Raw genomic sequence first — 19,573 nt, forward strand, 5'->3', positions numbered from 1 at the left:
TCTCCCTTTCTCTCTCTTCATTCCTCTCTCCCTTTCTTTCTCTTCATTCCTCTCTTGTCCTTTCTCTCTCTTCATCCCTCTCTCTCTCTTTCTCTCTCTTCATTCCTCTCTTGTCCTTTTCTCTCTCTTCATTCCTCTCTCTCTCTTTCTCTCTCTTCATCCCTCTCTCCCTTTCTCTCTCTTCATTCCTCTTCCCCTTTCTCTATCTCTTTCTCTCTCTTCATTCCTATCTCCCTTTCTCTCTTCATTCCTCTCTCCCTTTCTTTCTCTTCATCCCTCTCTCCCTCTTCTCTCTCCCTTTCCCTTTCTTCATCCCTCTCTCCCTTTCTCTCTCTTCATCCCTCTCTCTTCATCCCTCTCTCCTTTCTCTCTCTCCCTTCTCTCTCTCTCCTTTCTCTCTCTCCATCCCTCTCTCCCTTTCTCTCTCTCCATCCCTCTCTCCTTTCTCTCTCTTCATTCCTCCCTCTCTCCTTTCTCTCTCTCCATCCCTCTCTCCCTTTCTCTCTCTTCATCCCTCTCTCCTTTCTCTCTCTTCATTCCTCTCTTCCTTTCTCTCTCACCCTTTCTCTTCATTCCTCTCTCCATCCCTCTCTGCACCTCTTTACGCAGGAGGAGTTTAAAGGGAAGAATTTTTAACCAAATGCGTCGGCCTCCAGGCGCTCGCTGCCACCGAGCACACGACGGCACAGAGACGGAGAGGGAGGCGAGATGAAAGTGAGCGAGCTTCAGCAGCAGCAGCGTTGCGCGGAGACGTCTACAGTATGTTTTTAAGTGTCTTTGTCGAGGATGCTCACGGCTGCCGTGGGGTTTGAACCTCTGACTTCTGACTTCCGGGATTATCTCGGCCACAACAACATTTTAGCGAGTAAAGCGTGGACCCGCTGTCTCGTGAATCTCTAATTAAGCCAAAAAGTATGGAATTCTGTATCCAAAGCTCCTGATTGGCTCCTGGTTTCAATGCTTTTTGTTAAATCTTATCAGACATGAGAGATCTTATCTCTCATCTCTGTCTCCGGGCTCTGCAGAGCTGCTTCTGAGGCGAGGTAAGGTGGTCTCACGAGTTTACAGGTCTCGGTAGAGATCGAGGGCGATGTTCGGAGCGCCCCTCGGCTCCACATACACACATTTTTACACACATTAAGACTCAAGATTCAAGAAGCTTTATTTATCCCGGGGGAAATTATTGTGCAACAGTTTCAATACCTATGGTCATGAAAGCTGGGTCAGGACCGAAAGAACAAGGTCGCGGGTACAAGTGGCCGAAAGTGGGCTGGAGTCTCCCTTAGAGAGAGGGGGAGAAGTTCAGCATCCGTGAGGAACTCGGAGTAGAGCCGCTGCTCCTTTGCGTTGAAAGGAGCCAGTTGAGGTGGTTCAGGATCATCTAGTAAGGATGAACCCTGGGCGCCTCCTTAGGGAGGTGTTCCAGGCACGTCCAGCTGGGAGGAGGCCTCGGGGAAGACCCAGGACCAGGTGGAGAGATTAGATCTCCACACTGGCCTGGGAACGCCTCAGGATCCCCCAGTTAGAGCTGGTTAATGTGGCCGGGAAAGGGAAGTTTGGGGTCCCCTGCTAAAGCTGCTGCCCCCGCGACCCGACCCCGGATAAGAGGCTGAAGATGAGATGAGACACCCTGGCTGTACCCTGACATCGTTCTCTGCCTGTATGACACATCTGCTGTGTCCTGCACAATACAATCGATGTGGAAAGATGCTCTGCAGCGATGCACAGTGTGTGATGCACTTTAGAGTAAGTTTCATTGGAGTTATTATTCAGAAGGGTAAAGATTTATTAACTGGTGGATGTTTCTGCCACTGTTTGTGCCAAATCCATTAGCGGTGTGTCTCTGTGTGTGTGTGTTTCTCAATCAAGTTGAGTGGTCACTACTCAACTGCTGCAGTATAATACCTATCAAGTCTATTCCCCAAAACGTATTACTACGCCGCAGCTCAGCACAAACAAACTTCAGTTCAGCTCAGATGTGTTGGAGGATGGTTGATAGTCTGCATCCATCTGTCGTCCTTACCCCTTTATGTAGTGGGCGGAGCTTACCCCGCTAAACCCCGCACCGCTCACCTGTTTGCTCAGTATCTTTATGTAGTCTTTATGTTTTAATGTTTCCCTGTTGAGGATCTTCTTTTTAGGGCGCACTCACACTGGGCATCCGTACCGTGCCCAAACAGGTTTTACGGGTAAAGCCTAGTTCGTTTGACCAGCGTGAGTGCAACCGCACCACGCATAGAAGCGGCACGCTTGCCGTCCATGGCCCGTCTGAGAGAGGTGGGCTTTTGTAAAGCACGTTTGCACATGTATGAGCGTGCGCACGTGTACGAGCACGAGTACGAGTACGAGTACGAGCACGAGGCCTAAGGCGGTTCTGAGGTCATTTCCTGTGCGCCTGTTGGGACATAGAAAAAAGAAGGAGGGACCATGCGAGGACATTTAAAACAATGGCGGTGAAAGGTTCACGTTGGTGTGATGCGGAGGTGGAGTGTTTACTGCAGATTTGGTCGATGAAAAGATTCAAAAACAGTCGACAAGACGCACAAAAACTCCGAGGTCTACGGAAAGATCTGGAAACAAAGCCACGCATCGCCATGACGTCATCAATGCGTGTGACGTGTTACGGCGTGATGACGTATAGGCAGCAAGAAGCATTCTCCGAGGCCCAGGTAGTGTGAGTACAAACGGGCCTGGAGGGGGGGACAAGGACCCTAAAGCACGGGGCACGGGACGGAGGCACAGTGGGAGTGCGCCCTTACTGAAGCTGTTTGAAATAAGAAGAGAGAGCAGCTTGATATCAGGCCGGTACATAATGACACTATTGGGCCTTCAGTTAATTATGAATATGATTAATCAGACAAATCACAACCTGCAGGTGGTTTAAGACGCTAATGCAACACTAGGTTTGTTTCTGTTGTTGTTGAATTTCTGTGCAAAGGAACAAAGTTAGGCAACACTGTCTGTGGCATCCTGTCATCCTTGTGTCACGCGAATCAATATGTTCTGTGCACTATGGCTCTGCTATAGTACATAGACAGAAGGCCGAGCAGACACACACACACACACACACGCACACACATGCACGCACGCACGCACACACACACACGCACACACAAAGCAAAACTGTCTCTCCCTCTGTCTCTTAAACCTCTTTTCTTTTTCATTCTGTCTCTTACACTTTCACCCTCCCTTCATTTTCCCCACTGCTTGGTTGGTTCTGCTGCAGTGGTGTGTAAATATGGTGGTGTGTGTGTGTGTGTGTGTGTGTGTGTGTCTCTCTCTCTCTCTCTCTCTCTCTGGCTGACTTATGGTTTCATTAGCTGCGGCAGAGGAGAGCCTTGTAATTGTGGCTGAATTATAGAGTCGGGGGTGGACACCATGGGAGCTCCCCGGGTTTACACACACACACACACACACACACACACACACACACACACACACTTTAGTGAGCTCAACAAGCTCCAAAGTGAACACACTTATCGATCAGCCGCCCACCCTCTCACTTACTCACCCTCCAGCTCCAAAGTGGGGTGTTTCCCGTACACACTGTATACTACCCACGCAGCAACGATCTGCTCTCTCTCTCTCTGTCTTACACATACACACACACACACACACACACACACACACAAGCTCATCTCACTTCTAACTTACACACATACACACACATTTCGCCCACGTGGGAAGGCCCTGCAGCAAAGAACATGTGGTAGTGGGAGCTTGGCAAAACAGTGACAGGACAATAACTAACTCTGTGTGTGTGTGTGTGTGTGTGTGTGTGTGTGCGCGCGTGTGTGTATGTGTGTGTGTGTGTGTGTGTGTGTGTGTGTGTGTCTGTCTGTCTGTCTGACTTGTTCACCACTTATTCAGAGGGAAGAGGAAAACTTAAGCACGACCATACATACACACACACACGCACACACCACTGGGCAGATGTGTGTTTGCATGTGACTGTGTAAGTGTGTGTGTATGTGTGTGTGTGTGTATTTGTGAGAATTCTGCACACACACCAGGGCGCACGCACAGCCTGCCAGTCGTTATCATGCCGTATTACTCATGTAAATCGTGATATGCCTCCATGTCACAACTCGGCCCCCAAAAATAGCTGTGATGACATCAGCCGGTTGGATGACGTCATCGGCGGGTGACGTCACATGTCTCCTAGCATCCCGGTCCGGAGCATTAGCATTATGTACGTGGATCCAGCTGTCTAATTATAGCAACGGCAAGACTGCGCACCGCTTCCTCTTCAGAGTGTTCAGAGCAAATCGGGACTGTGTGTGTGTGTGTGTGTGTGTGTGTGTGTTTCCTTATGTTTCTACCTTTATGAGGACCAAGTTTTAAGACCTTACAAGTGAGGACATTTTGGTGAAGTGAGGACATTTTGGTGAAGTGAGGACATTTCGGCCAGTCCTCAGGTCAGTTTCAAATGGATTTTTGTGCATTAGAAAAAACGTATTTTAATATTTTAAAAAACGGCATTGTTCATATTCATGTTTACATCTTTAATCTACACATTTACATCTTTCCCTGCCCTTTAGCTGCTGCATCTAAGGGCGCACTCACACTGTGCCTCCGTCCCGTGCCCCGTGCTTCAGGGTCCTTGTCCCCCCCTCCAGGCCCGTTTGTACTCACACTACCTGGGCCTCGGAGAATGCTTCTTGCTGCCTATACGTCATCACGCCGTAACACGTCACAGGCAATGATGACGTCATGGCGATGCGTGGCTTTGTTTCCAAATCTTTCCGTAGACCTCTGAGTTTTTGTGCGTCTTGTCGACTGTTCAAACGCACTAGGCTCTACCCGAAAAATCAGTTTTGGCCCGGTGCGGAAGGACAGTGTGAGTGCGCCCTAAGTTCCCTGACGCTTTCCTGGCTTATTGTACCGCCACCAACTGTCAATCACTGGAACAGCTGCCAAACATCCATCTGTTGTTGGCGGGGATGTTTACGGCCTCACCCACATGCTCGTCGAGGTACATATTCCACTTCACACACCTGAGAAACACTGCTTTATTCCACAAGGTACGATGAAATAGAAGATCAGATTACTCCTTCAGACACTAGTGAGAGTTGACGTTAAGCAGTAGTTGTGAGTGTTGGGGCTAAGGGATGCATATTTCTTAGTGAGGGTCCTCACAAATATAGGAGTATAAATGTATGTGTGTGTTTGACAGTGCCTTGTTCAAGCCAGTTAGGGCCAGAGCTGAGCTGTTAGCCATATCTAATCCAATTCAATGGCTCCATGCATGATACAGCGCACACACACACACACACACACACACACACACACACACACACACACACACACACACACACACACACACACACACACACACACACACACACACACACACGTTCCACACACACCTACACACTTACACCTACAATAACACACATTCACACACTGTGTTATATACTTCACACTCTCTCCATCTTACTCAGCATACACACATATGCTGCACTATCCTCAATGTATTGTGTGTTTCACTCACACACAACCGCACAACCGTACACATGACGGCTGATACATGTAGTGGTGTTTTACACTTCACAAAATTTAAACTGAACCCTAAATGGTTTCTTTGATATCAAGTGAAAACACTCTCTAACGTGTCTCACACAAATCTACACCAAACACACTTCCTGTGTGCTTCAACTGTGGACACGAGTAAATAACGCTCTCAGGGCGCACTCACACTGTCCACCCGTGCCGCGCCCAAGCACGCTGCACAGCCAAAATTTTGTTTGTTCAGTGTGAGTGCAACCGTACAGGCACGGCACGCTTGCCGGCCACGGCCCGGTTGAGAGAGGTGGGCTTTTTTAACGTCCTGAGGATGTTTATATGCGTCTGTTCTCCACACGCCGATCCAAAAGATGACGCCGAACGGTTTGCTGTAGCAAAAAGAAAAACTTGATTAAAAAAAATAGTCGCAATATGGTGTATAATAATGGACGAAAAATGAAAATATATCTTTTTTTATATGCTTAGAAGACTAATAAATAATAAAAAACACATTCTGTAGCCAAGTGGGTGATAGAAGAACCGGAAATAATATATTTTTAACCAATTGAATGTATAAATAAGACATTTATTGGCATACATTTCAATAGACTACTACTTCAAAAGGTTTTCTCCCACATAGCATATGATCAGAGTTGATAGTACCCTCGGATTAAATGGGATATTAGAGATGTGGACATAAGGAATAGTCCTAATTAATACATTCAGATCTCAGACGCTCCTGTCCTCTATATTATGCCGTGGTGATGGATCGGGGTGGTGGCTCTGTCCTCTCTCTCTCTCTCTCTGTGGCTGCGGCTGATCGTACTGCTGCAGGAGGAGGAAGGCTGATGCTCGCCCTTACATAACCACATGTACAAATTCAACCGGAGAAAGAGAGGAGGAGGGGAGAGAGACGGCGAAAGAGAGCGAGAGACTGAGGGAGAGAGATCGAAAGGACCCTTGAGGAAAAAAGAGAGAGAGAAACAGAGAATAAAAGAGAGAGTGTGTGAAGAATCCAAAAAGAATGACATCCTCTATATAATACTGGTCTACTTCTGTTTTGGTTGGTGTAAGGGCGCACTCACACTGTCCATCTGTACCGTGCCCAAACAGGTTTCACGGGTAAAGCCTAGTTCGTTTGACGAGTGTGAGTGCAACCGTACCGTGTCACGGCCCGTTTGGGAGAGGTGGGCTTTTGTAAAGCACGTTTGCACGTGTACGAGTACGAGCGTGCGCACGTGTACGAGCACGAGGTCCTACAGCGGTTCTGAGGTAATTTCCTGTGCGCCTGTTGGGACATAGAAAAAAGAAGGAGGGACCATGCGCGGACATTTAAAACAATGGCGGCGAAAGGTTCACGTTGGTGTGATGCGGAGGTGGAGTGTTTACTGCAGATTTGGTCGATGAAAAGATTCAAAAACAGTCGACAAGACGCACAAAAACTCCGAGGTCTACGGAAAGATCTGGAAACAAAGCCACGCATCGCCATGACGTCATCAATGCGAGTGACGTGTTACGGCGTGATGACGTATGGACAGGCAAGAAGCATTCTCCGAGGCCCAGGTAGTGTGAGTACGAACAACCTCTTATTTAGGGCTGCCCCCTGAAAGACGAAGAATCAAATCATCAGTCGGAGACCCTGAGTTTCTTCAAGTGGAGCCGTCTTTTTTGTTTGATTGTTTTGATCAGTGTGGAGTGTATTACTGGGGACATTTCGATCCCCAGGAGTAGCTGCAGAGTGTGTGCTCCTCGCGTTCACGCCGCTCTGCTTTTCACGATACAGGCAGCGTCGGATCCCGTGTGACGGAGGCAGTGACCATTTACATCTCTTACTTCACCACCTGAGACATTTTCTTCCAGTCTTCTGCTGATGGTTAATGTACCATAGGTTATTAATATTTCCCTAACCAAGTTTTTAGCTGCCTTAACTCAAACAGGAGGTTACAGATCACAAAACACTGATATGAGTCAAGTACAGTCATATGATTTATCTTGGAAGGCAATGCTAAGCAACCCTGCTTTGTAGATGTGGAACGAGGGCTTATGTCAAACGGCCGTCAAAGGCAAAACACCAGTGTGAGTGCAACCGTACCGCGCCTAGGTGCGGCCCGCTTGCCGGTCACGGCCCGTTTGGTAGAGGTGGGCTTTTGTAAAGCACGTTTGCACATGTACGGTTCTGTCGTCATTTCATGTGTGCCTGTTGGGACATAGAAAAAAGAAGGAGGGACCATGCGCGGACATTTAACAACAACAACAATGGCGGCGAAAGGTTCACGTTGGTGTGATGCGGAGGTGGAGTGTTTACTGCAGATTTGGTCGATGAAAAGATTCAAAAACAGTCGACAAGACGCACAAAAACTCAGAGGTCTACGGAAAGATTTGAAAACAAAGCCACGCATCGCCATGACGTCATCAATGCGTGTGGACAGGAGGTTACAGATCACAAAACACTGATATGAGTCAAGTAAAGTCATATGATTTATCTTGGAAGGCAATGCTAAGCAACCCTGTTTTGTAGATGTGGAACGAGGGCTTATGTCAAACGGCCGTCAAAGGCAAAACACCTGCCAAAGCACCACTGATTCAGGCTTCCTGTCCCGTATGATTCACCGTGGACTTCCCTGTAATAACTGCTGAGGACACCTGTCATTGCACTGAGGATATCAGGAGCCCGCTAGTCAACAAACACTGAGTGCGACTGCTCTCTGAGCTTCCTTGGCAATCTTTTTCATATTATTATCTCCGGCGTCTGACAGTAAAAACAATATGATGGAAATTCAAGGCGGCAGAAACCTGGGAATTGATGAATCAACATTTGAGGCTTGTAACGAGGCACCAAACCCGTCCAGCAGAGCTGCCGAGGGACCGCTTGTAAGAGACTGCGGTTGTGTTTGGAAGCTTCCAGGTGGGGAATGTGAACGAGCGAGCGATAGAGAAAATCCCGCCTTGATTAGCGAATGTTGCATCATTTCCATCTGTCGGCGTGTCATCATCCGCACTTTACATTGTCATTGTAGTAATTGAGCCGACACTGTTATTCAGAGTGACTTACAGTGAGTGCTTCGATTACCGCATCACTGAAGATTACAGGGAACCAAAAGCAAAAGAGTGCATGAGTCAATGTGTCAGCGCATTTACAATAATTATGCAATCCTGCAATTTATAGAAGTGGTGCTCAGGAAATAAAGAATAACAACAGAAGAGCAAGTTGGGCAACAGTCACATACAATTACTGCCATGACACATCCACGTCATATTCGACCAAATACATGCAGCCGTTCACCAACCTCAGGGGCAAAATGCATTAACGTTCATAAGAGTATTGCTAATCTAGGGCTGGGTGATAAATCTATATGATCATTTATCTTCTTTCAATGGAAACACCTTTTGATTAAATCATATATCAAGATTTCGTGATATACAATGACATCATCTGAAGGGATGAAGGACCCCTCACACTTATACACACACACAAGTGAACAGATATTTCGTTGCCATGACAATGAACAGCGCAGGGGGGGCAGGTGGGTTCATCTGGACCAGGGGTCTGCAACCCATGGCTCTTGGGCCTCATGCGGCTCTTCAGCCCCTTTTCAGTGGCTCCCTGTAGCTTTGCCAAAAATCAGATAAACAATGTGTAAATAACGTGTTTTTTTGTGCACAGTGGACAAGGGAACACATTATATCTTGGAGTTCAAGGTGATGGCCCGGCGCCTTTCCCTGCAGGTGCTAATCTGGAGTTGGTGACTCGCACTACTAGTGGATAAACCCCCCCCCCCCAAAAAAAAAAAATTAGCGAAGGAAAATAGTGTTTCATATTAACATTTGACATATATGGCTCTTTTGGTAGTAAAGGTTGCAGACCCCTGATCTGGACAAAATACAGTTATTCAAAATGAATAGCAGAGCCGCTCCGAAACTGGCGACTGCTGTTTCAGTGGCCACGAGGGTGTAAAGCAGGGATGTCAAAGTCAAACACATCGGAGGGCCAAAAAAACATATTTGCTCCAAGCCGAGGGCCGGACTGGTTCAGTGTTTATTAAAACATATTAAAATGATGCATATAACCTATTGAACCAAGACCTAACACAGTGTACCGTATTTTATTTAATGATTAAATGAATAATCCAATATTTTTGTACGGCTCTGTCAGTGATTTCAAGTGAAAACATTTTCAACAGGCAAACCGCAAAAAAAGAAAATGCCCACTTGCGGCGCTGCAGTGAGTTTGCGGGCTACTGTTGCATTGTGGGTAATGTAGTTTTGGTGTGTGAAAAACACCAGCAGGCGGCTGTGGCGTGCGGGCCGGTTCTGATACTAATCAAATATCATCCCGGGGGCCAAGCTCATTCATTCGTGGGCCGGATCTGGCCTTGATTTTGACGCCCATGGTGTAAAGGATACCAGAGCACCAACTGATCGATGTCTCATCTCTGTCGGGGATTGTTCACCTGAATGGGTGCATCTTTGGCATGGCTGCCGCTTCCACCTTCACTGAATGAGTGGCTGTATAAATACTGTTCTTTACCGAGGGCCCACTCAGGGCGCACTCACACTGTCCTTCCGCACTGGGCCAAAACCGTTTTTTCAGCTAAAGCCTAGTGCGTTTGACCAGTGTGAGTGCACCCGCTCCGCGCATAACTGCGGACAGCGGGCTGTCCACGTCCCGCCTGAGAGAGGTGGGCTTTTGTAGAGCGTGTTTGCACATGTACGAGCACGAGCGTGCGCACATGTACGAGCACGAGGCCTACGGCGGTTCTGAGGTCATTTCCTGTGCGCCTGTTGGGACATAGAAATTAGAAGGAGGGACCATGCGCGGACATTTAAAACAATGGCGGTGAAAGGTTCACGTTGGTGTGATGCGGAGGTGGAGTGTTTACTGCAGATTTGGTCGATGAAAAGATTCAAAAACAGTCGACAAGACGCACAAAAACTCAGAGGTCTACGGAAAGATCTGGAAACAAAGCCACGCATCGCGATGACGTCAATCAATGCGTGTGACGTGTTACGCCGTGATGACGTATGGACAGCGAGAAGCATTTGCGCGAGGCCCAGGTAGTGTGAGTACAAACGGGCCTGGGGCTCGGGGGGAGAGGGAGGGGGGAAAAGTACCCTAAAGCCCAGGGCGCGGTGCGGAGGGACAGTGTGAGTGCGCCCTCAGAAAGTCCTTCAGGACCGTGAGGTATCCTCACACCTCACCTAGCCACCCAACACCGGGTCTCTATTGACCTATAACTGTTGAAAATAAAAGCTTAAAACTTTCAGAAAGTTTCTTTTATAAAAAAAAACCAACCCCACAAACATTTCAAGTGGGTCCTGACATCATCTTCAGTCCCCTCTATGTCCTGTGCCCCATCGTCCCCTCGCTCCACCCCATGGCCTCCATCCACCAGCTGTCAGACAGGCGCGCAGGCCTCGGTGGAGATGGACAGACAGATGGATGGAGAGCAAGAGGGAGGAGGCAAAAGGAGGGATGGAAGGAGGGAGGAGAGGGAGAGGTGTGACCCACATAGCGGAGCCTGGAGTATTTATAGAAGGAAGTGTCCTAATTGGCAAGCCGCTGGGAGAGCAACAGCACTGCACTGGTACCCTACTCCTTGTCCTTCACCTCCTCAACCTTCCCTTCTTCTTCCACCTCATAATCCTGTCCTCTGTTACCTCCATTGGATTTGTCTTCTTGCTCTTTCTGCCGCCCTTCCCTGCTCCTCTTCCACACCAGTGATCCCATCCCGTGACTCCCACCTCTTACCCTTCATCCTCGCCAGAGTCTCTCCAACTTTACTCTCTCATCTTCAACTTTTTGCTACTCTTTGTCTTTGCCCTCTCTCTACCTCCACCTCTAACTATTCATCCCATCTTCCTTTTGTCCTCATTGGACAATGCAGCTTTCTCTGGCTCCCATCGTCTCTCTTTCCTTCTTACATCAACTTTACACAGTTTTCTAGTGGCCCAGAGTGACACATTTCTGTACCTAGATTATCTCACATCATCTTCAGCCTCTTATCTGGGGTCGGGTCGCGGGGGCAGCAGCTTTAGCAGGGGACCCCAAACTTCCCTTTCCCGGGCCACATTAACCAGCTCTAACTGGGGGATCCTGAGGCGTTCCAAGGCCAGTGTAGAGATCTAATCTCTCCACCTGGTCCTGGGTCTTCCCCGAGGCCTCCTCCCAGCTGGACGTGCCTGGAACACCTCCCTAGGGAGGTGCCCAGGGTTCATCCTTACCAGATGATCCTGAACCACCTCAACTGGCTCCTTTCAACGCAAATGAGCAGCGGCTCTACTCCGAGTTCCTCACGGATGCTGAACTTCTCCCCCTCTCTCTAAGGGAGACTCCAGCCCCCTCCTGAGGAAACACATTTCAGACGCTTGTACCCGCGACCTGGTTCTTTGGGTCCTGACCCAGCTTTCATGACCATAGTTGAGGGTATGAACTAGATTATAGTTTAAGAAATGCTAAAACTCCAACTTTTAATTGTATATGATGACATGGTAGTACTGTTTCAGTAAAACACTCCAACAGTTCAGGCTGTTCCACATATAACAAGGACAAGTAGTGCACGCTAATTTGCGTGTATTCCACATGTTTATTGCGCGTGTATACCACTTATTTAAAGCACGTAGTATAAGACACCGGATCGCCGTGTAAGGAGGTAGACTGGGACGTGGATGGGTCACAAAACACAGGACTTTCACACGGGCTAGCGGGGTTCGTTTCCTGGGTTGTAGCCGTTCATGTCCCGGATGTACTAAACCAAACCACAACCTTTTCTCTAATCCTAACCAAGTGGTATTCATGCCTAACCTTAAACGTCACAGCTTGTAGACCAAAACCACTGACATAACGGTATTTTTGGTGCCTTGTTGTCGTGGACCACTTTGGGTCCGTCACCTGCTAGTGGTCGACTTCACATTCGACTCCGACTCATGGTCGAATTTCGTTCACCGTTTTGTAAGATATCATATCATATTCATGCCTAACCTTAAACGTCACAGTTTTTTGGTGCCTTGTTGTTGTGGACCACTTTGGGTACGTCACCACGTTCGACTGCGGTCCATCACCAACTTTCGGTCGACTTTCGTTCGCCGTTTTGTAAGATATCGTACAAATGTGTGCAAAACGTTTCGTACAATATCTCATGGACCGTACACAGATACATGACCAAAATGAATGATGATAAGGGTCCTGTGCTAAACCTAATGCTAAAGGCAACAACTCTAGGATATGGATGGATGGATGCAAGACAAGAAGGGAGGAAAGACTCACGTAGGAAGTACTCGGAAGCATCCGCCTCGTAGTCAGCATCCTCTGGGAAGTGATCTATCTGCTTACACATGCCTTTAAAAGAACCTGTGTGAGTGAAAGGGGGAGAAAGAAAGAGAAGAGACAGAGTTATCGATACAGTCGTACGTGAAAGCACTTTAAAATAAGAAAACCCTATAATGTGAAGGTCCTGTGTCTCCCAAATCTGTGGCCATTTAAATGTCCATCAGCGCTTTTATCGCAGAAAAGAATTGAGATAAGGAAAAAGAGAAGATGTATGAGAACAGGGGGAAGGGGAAAGGTGACGGAGGGGAAGAAAAGGGCGTAAAAGAAGGAGAGGGAGAAAGGTGAGAACGTGGTGGAGACAGGGGAAAAAGAGCAAACAAAGGTTATACGCAACATTTGAGACAAAAAACAGGAGAGGGAGAGAGATTTGTAGGAAACACATCACAGGACAGGAAGTGACGGACAGAAGAAGAAGAAGAAGAAGAAGACAGGAGGAGTTCAACCTAAACGCCTCGACAGAGCAGGTGGGAGGGCGAGGAGGAGAGAGGGAGCAAAACGCAAATGAAAGAGAGGAAGAAAGGAGAGCTGATAGTGCCGCTCATTAAGAAGAATTGTGTGTGTGCGTGTGTGTGTGTGTGTGTGTGTGTGTGTGTGTGTGTGTGTGTGTGTGTGTTTAGCTTGGTTCAGCTCCAGTGGTAATTGTATGCCCTCCCAAACCACTGCAATTAAATGGGCCCTTGTTAATTGGCGATTCAAGGACGAAACACTAGCGCCCGGCTTTCAAATGGGCATCGGTTACACACACACACACGCACACACACCAGACACACACACACACACACAAACTCGCGCAATATGTATCACACTTACAAGCACACACACGCACACGCACACACACACACACACACACACAAACTTGCACAATATGTCTCACACTTATAAGCACACACACACACACACGCACACACACTTGTGCAATATGTCTTACACTTACAAGCACACACATATGCGCACACATACACACACACACTCAAACATCGGACAGACGCACGCACGCACGCAGGCATGCAGGCACACACACACAAACTTGGGCAATATGTATCATAGTTACAAGCACACACACACTCACACACACACGCACACGCGCACACAAACACACACACACAAATTTGCGCAAAGTCTCACACTTACAAGCACACACACACACACACACACACTCAAACATCGGACAGACACACGCACACGCACGCATGCACACAAACACACACACTTTCGCAATATGTCTCACACTTACAAGCACACACACGCACAAACACACACACACACACACACACACACACACACACACTGTAGCATCAGCCCTATTGTCAGGAGCCTCACTGTCTTCCTCCCTCATCACGTTGAGAGCACTCACGGCTAAGTTTTCCGATATTCGGCGTTTTCATCATGACCACAGAGGGAAAAAAGAACAATTTTACACCAAAGCTTGACACAAAACAGTGAAAAGGAAACGATGACAGGACTCCACCGCGAGCCTGTTTCATATTTACATATCTCTAATACGCCACGGCAAACACTCAGGCGAACAAAGTGTTTTTCATCAGGTGGACTTTGATAGATACATTAAAGACATTTCACCAGGAAGCGGCTCGGGAACCTTTCAGCGCGCGGCAGAAAACGCTTTCATCATTTTTTAATTTCGGTGGGAACCGTGTTGAAGTGTGCGAGGGGGCTGTGATGTGAAACAGCGGTGTTGTTGTAGCCTCACATTCACACACAGCCTCTTGTCTCTGGAACCATTTGTTGTGCAAATGCGAGGGATGCTGCAGAGTGAATCACGCCGCGTGTACGCAAGAGGTTTTTGGTCTAGTGTCGATGAGTAGAGGTCTCTCAGGTGACGTAGTTTGCCCTCCGGTGGACATGAATAAGGGCCTCATCTCATCTCATCTTCAGCCTCTTATCCGGGGTCAGGTCGAGGGGACAGCAGCTTTAGCAGGGGACCCCAAACTTCCCTTTCCCGGGCCACATTAACCAGCTCTAACTGGGGGATCCTGAGGCGTTCCCAGGCCAGTGTGGAGATCTAATCTCTCCACCTGGTCCTGGGTCTTCCCCGAGGCCTCCTCCCAGCTGGACGTGCCTGGAACACCTCCCTAGGGAGGCGCCCAGGGGGCATTCTTACTAGATGCCCGAATCACTAACGGTGCGGGGAATAACTCCGAGGAGCAGGACCCAAATGAAGGACAAGGACACCGAGTAAGAGTTCAACAGATATTCAATCAACAAAAACGAGACACAAACAAAAACCAGAGAACAGGAAAACAGGTACAGGGTCCGGGTGGAGGCGAGGGGGAAAAGCAAACGCGGGGACCGGGAGACGAAACCCGAAAGGACAGAGGAAAAAAAGGAACTGGGGTAACTATAACAAAAGAAACGATTAACACAAGACAAAGCAACACGGATAGAAAACTCGATTATCAGGAGCAGGTAGCCAACCAAGAGAGAGACACGAACCACGGAATAGCGATAACGGTCTGGCGCCGGGCGTGAGTCACATCCGGCGTTTTATCCAGGCGTTAACGAGGAGATGAGCCACAGCTGGGCGGAACCACGCCGACCAGACAATCACAAAGGGAACGACACATGCAGAGAGAAACAGACAGAGGGAGACAAACTCACACAAAAGGGAGAGGGAAGAGACTGACAGGACCGGGATCCTGACAGAGCCGTCGGTATTGAAATCATTACATCGTTGCTTGTTCAGTTGGAGATTTATTACTGATACGTCTTATTAGCTTTGTCCTGAGATCAGGCCATCTCTAAGGGCACACTCACTCTGTCCATCTGTACCGTTCCACGGCTAAAGCCTAGTTCGTTTGACCAGTGTGAGTGCAACTGCACCGCGTCTAGGAGCGATACGCTTGCCGGCCTTGGCCCGTTTGGGAGAGGTGGGCGCACGTGTAGGAGCACGAGGCCTACGGCGGTTCTGAGGTCATATTATGTGCGTCTGTTCGGACGTAGAAAAAAGAAGGAGGGACCATGCACGGACATTTAAAACAATGGCGGCGAAAGGTTCACGTTGGTGTGATGCGGAGGTCGAGTGTTCTCAGCTGACATCAGGCGTGAGGCGGGGTCCACCCTGGACAGGACGCCAGTCTATCACAGGACACATAGAGACGAACAGAGACAACCATTCACACCTACGGGTGATTTAGAGTCATCAATGAACCAAACACCTGCTGTTGGGAGCATATCAGTGACATACTTGGGCCCTGGACCATGTAGTGATTTAAATGTGAGCAGGAGGATTTTGAAATCAATTCAATTCATTTATATTAGAAACAAGAGCGCTACACAACGTCGCTCATCCAGTTTGAGTCAGTTTACCCGCTCTTTTTTGAACCTTTCCTGTCTGTTAACATGACTTCTGTGACTTTCCCAACCATCGAACACACACACACACACACACACACACACACACACACATACATATACATAGCTATAGTATTGTAAAGTGGTGTCTGTCATGGTCGCTTGTAGATGTGCAAAGCAGACATTTAAACTGTTGTACCATCACACTTTCATACTAACACTTCCCCTCTCAGTTTTAATTTACTGGCGTCTCGAACATGGAGATCCCACATTATGTCAAACACATCAACTGACACACTCACTGCCGGGCACAATCTCCGTCATCTCCACTCGTTTCCTTCTTTCCTTAATCACCTCCCCCTCCCTCTCTCTCTCTCTCCCTCTCTCACACACACACACACACACACACACACACACACACACACACACACACACACACACACACACACACACACACACACACACACACACACACACACACACACACACACACACACACACACACACACACACCAACACATGCCCACCCACGCTGCAGCACGAGCACATGTAATCTGGAATTGCATTCATCCTTCCTTTGCTCTCCTCTCTCTCTCTCTCTCTCTCTCTCTCCCCCTCTCACACAACTCTCTCTCTCTCTCTTGCCCCCCCCCCCCACACACACACACACATTAAGAACACACTTTATTGTCTCGTCAGGAATTAAACCTGTGCAGCCTGAACAATTGCAGCATTACGTCATCATGTGAGATTCACTGATACGGTCGTTCCTCTGTGCCTTAGTGTAAATGTGTAAATTTAAAATATTAAAAAATTCTCTCTATATTGTTCCTGATATTCTTATATATTTATATTTCCCTGTGTTCATATTTTTTTCTACAATTTATTGTTTCTTATTGACGCTTCCTCTATGTGTGCTATCCACTCTGCTGCTGACTAATAAAGGCATATATATATTTATATCAGCCGTGCGGTCGAGGTGCGGCAGTAGTTCAGCTCAGTCTGTAGGGACATTTCATCCTCTCGTACCACAACACACTCTACGGTAAAAGCTCAGTAAATGATAGAATGAATGGTGGCTGGTCCTGGTATTGTTCACGCTGGCTCATGCTTAGTGGGACACTTCAACACAGCAGAGCCGTCGTTAATGAAGCGAGTCACACCTGTGCTGCTTTAACGCACACACACAGGTGCTTATGATATGTAATTATTCAGGTTGGTCAGACTTCTGCTCAGGTTGACAGGCAGAGCGGTGGAGGAGATGCCTGCACACACCAACACGGTGCAGACAAGAGGTCTAATCAGGCCCTGAGTGCAAACACCTGTGGGCAGGCACCTTGGATCTGCAGGAGCTGTAGAATAACTAACCCTGATCCCCATCTTGCTGTTATGCAAATATAAAACACAGCTCTTAGCGTTACCAATGTTCTGCTAAACATGTTGGATTTATGCAGTAATTTGACAACAAACTGTAATATTGTTGGAGAAATAAAGAACTTTTTGGAACCCCGAACCTTTTCGCATGCTTACCTTGTCCGTAGCCTCCTGACTCATGAAGGCTCAGGTCCAAAGTCAGTTTTAATGTTATGGATTTCTGACACTTAAACCATTAACGTGATCCCGGCAAATGCCAATGTAAATACAAGCTCAGACGTCCAGGCTGCAGACAGGTACACACCAACAGTAATCTCAATCATGCCTAAAAACGTAGGCAAGTCTGAAGGTTCAACTCTGATGGGGCGGATTCCACATCATATGGACTTTGTCAATGGACTTGTACTCATATAGCGCCCTCCTAGTGTTCTGTCTACTCTGACATTCACACTGATGGCAGTGGACATCTACAGACCATCTAATCTAACCATTCACACCACATTTACACACCCATGCGCAGCACAGGGAGCAATTTGGGGTTCAGTGTCTTGCCCAAGGACACTTCGACATGCAGACCTGGGGATCCAACCCCCAATCTCTCGAATGGAGGACGACCCACTCTTCCACTGAGCCACAGTCGCCCCTGCACATCATCCCTCCGACATCAAAGAGTCTTTAATTCACGACTATTTCCAATATAATTATTTGCTGCTGATGATTTTTGGGTTAAATACAGAACAGGAAGGACATGATCGAGACGAATCCTTCATTCCTGGCATTTACAGCTTCTCTGTATTGTGGTTCTGTAGTGATGCAACAGATCTATTCAAATAAACAACTGAGTGTTCTCTAATCTACACTGATATCTAACCTTGGTTACTGTATAAAATCCCATCTGAGAAACTCCTACATCTCCCCCCCTCTTCTCTCCGCAGTCGTCATAATGAGGTGTCACTCTTCCAAATTGCCCCTGTTAAATTATACATCCTGCTTAAACATGAAGCAGATACTATTATTCTGTTACCAACCCGCACCTCAGGGGTCAGGACGGATCCGTAACCCACTTATCCTCACAGCAAGAGAGGCCCCTGTGACTCTCCGCGGATGATTTATACCAATAAGAAGGGACCCCTGTGACCCCCCCTGCTGTCACAAGCCAGTCAGAGGCCTGCTTGTCGACCCCCTTCATGGCTGTTAAGGATAGGTTAATGTAGTGTGATGAAACACTAGCAGACATCCTTTTATGAAGTATTAACACCCTAACCCACTGCAGAAAGTGTGTGTGTGTGTGTGTGTGAATCAGAGATGTAATGTAAAGTACAAACGCCCTCTTCTGAACCACCTCTCTGTGTTATGCAAATACTTGGCGTAGCATCTTTATTCTTTATGCTAATTATGGCTCGGTCTATCTGTATGCTAAAATGCCGTTAAAGTAATCCCTCAGCTGCAAAGGATGAACATCAGAGACCTCAAAGGAGACGCGTGGCACGGCAAAGACGGGTACTGGCGCCGTTCAGGTGATTACAAGTGTGATGCACGCTCTCTTTTCCCTCCTTTTGTAAATGTGTATTCTAAGCAAGTACTGTTTTGTAAATTGGATACACTATAAAATCTGATACTGAACGCCTGGAAAACGACAACTGCACCCATGGACTTAGGGCGCACTCACACTGTCCATCCGTACCGTGCCCAAACAGGTTTTAAGGGTAAAGTCTAGTTCGTTTGACTGTTGTGAGTGCAACCGTACCGCGTCTAGCTGCGGCACGCTTGCCGTCCACGGCCCATTTGGGAGAGGTGGGCATTAGTAAAGCAAGTTTGCACATGTACGAGCATGAGCGTGCGCACGTGTACGAGCACGAGGCCTACGGCGGCTCTGAGGTCATTTCCTGTGCGCCTGTTAGGACATAGAAAAAAGATCGATGAAAAGATTCAAAAACAGTCGACAAGACGCACAAAAACTCAGAGGTCTACGGAAAGATTTGGAAACAAAGCCACGCATCGCCATGACGCCATCAATGCGTGTGACGTGTTACGGCGTGATGACGTATAGGCAGCAAG

General features: G+C 47.9%; 1 protein-coding gene across 1 annotated transcript in view; it reads right to left on the reverse strand.

Annotated features, from left to right (window-relative positions):
• Positions 1 to 19,573, reverse strand: part of cacng2b (calcium channel, voltage-dependent, gamma subunit 2b) — a gene marked incomplete at its 3' end in the record, with an annotated part of 68,856 nt that overhangs the window by 7,376 nt on the left and 41,907 nt on the right. The window contains exon 2 of the mRNA XM_083926181.1: positions 12,770 to 12,853. Within this exon, the coding sequence (XP_083782307.1) occupies positions 12,770 to 12,853 (84 nt within the window). The remainder of the gene's footprint in view (positions 1 to 12,769; positions 12,854 to 19,573) is intronic.

This window comes from Echiichthys vipera (assembly GCF_963691815.1).
Source record: "Echiichthys vipera genome assembly, chromosome: 2".
NCBI classification, from domain to species: domain Eukaryota; kingdom Metazoa; phylum Chordata; class Actinopteri; order Perciformes; family Trachinidae; genus Echiichthys; species Echiichthys vipera.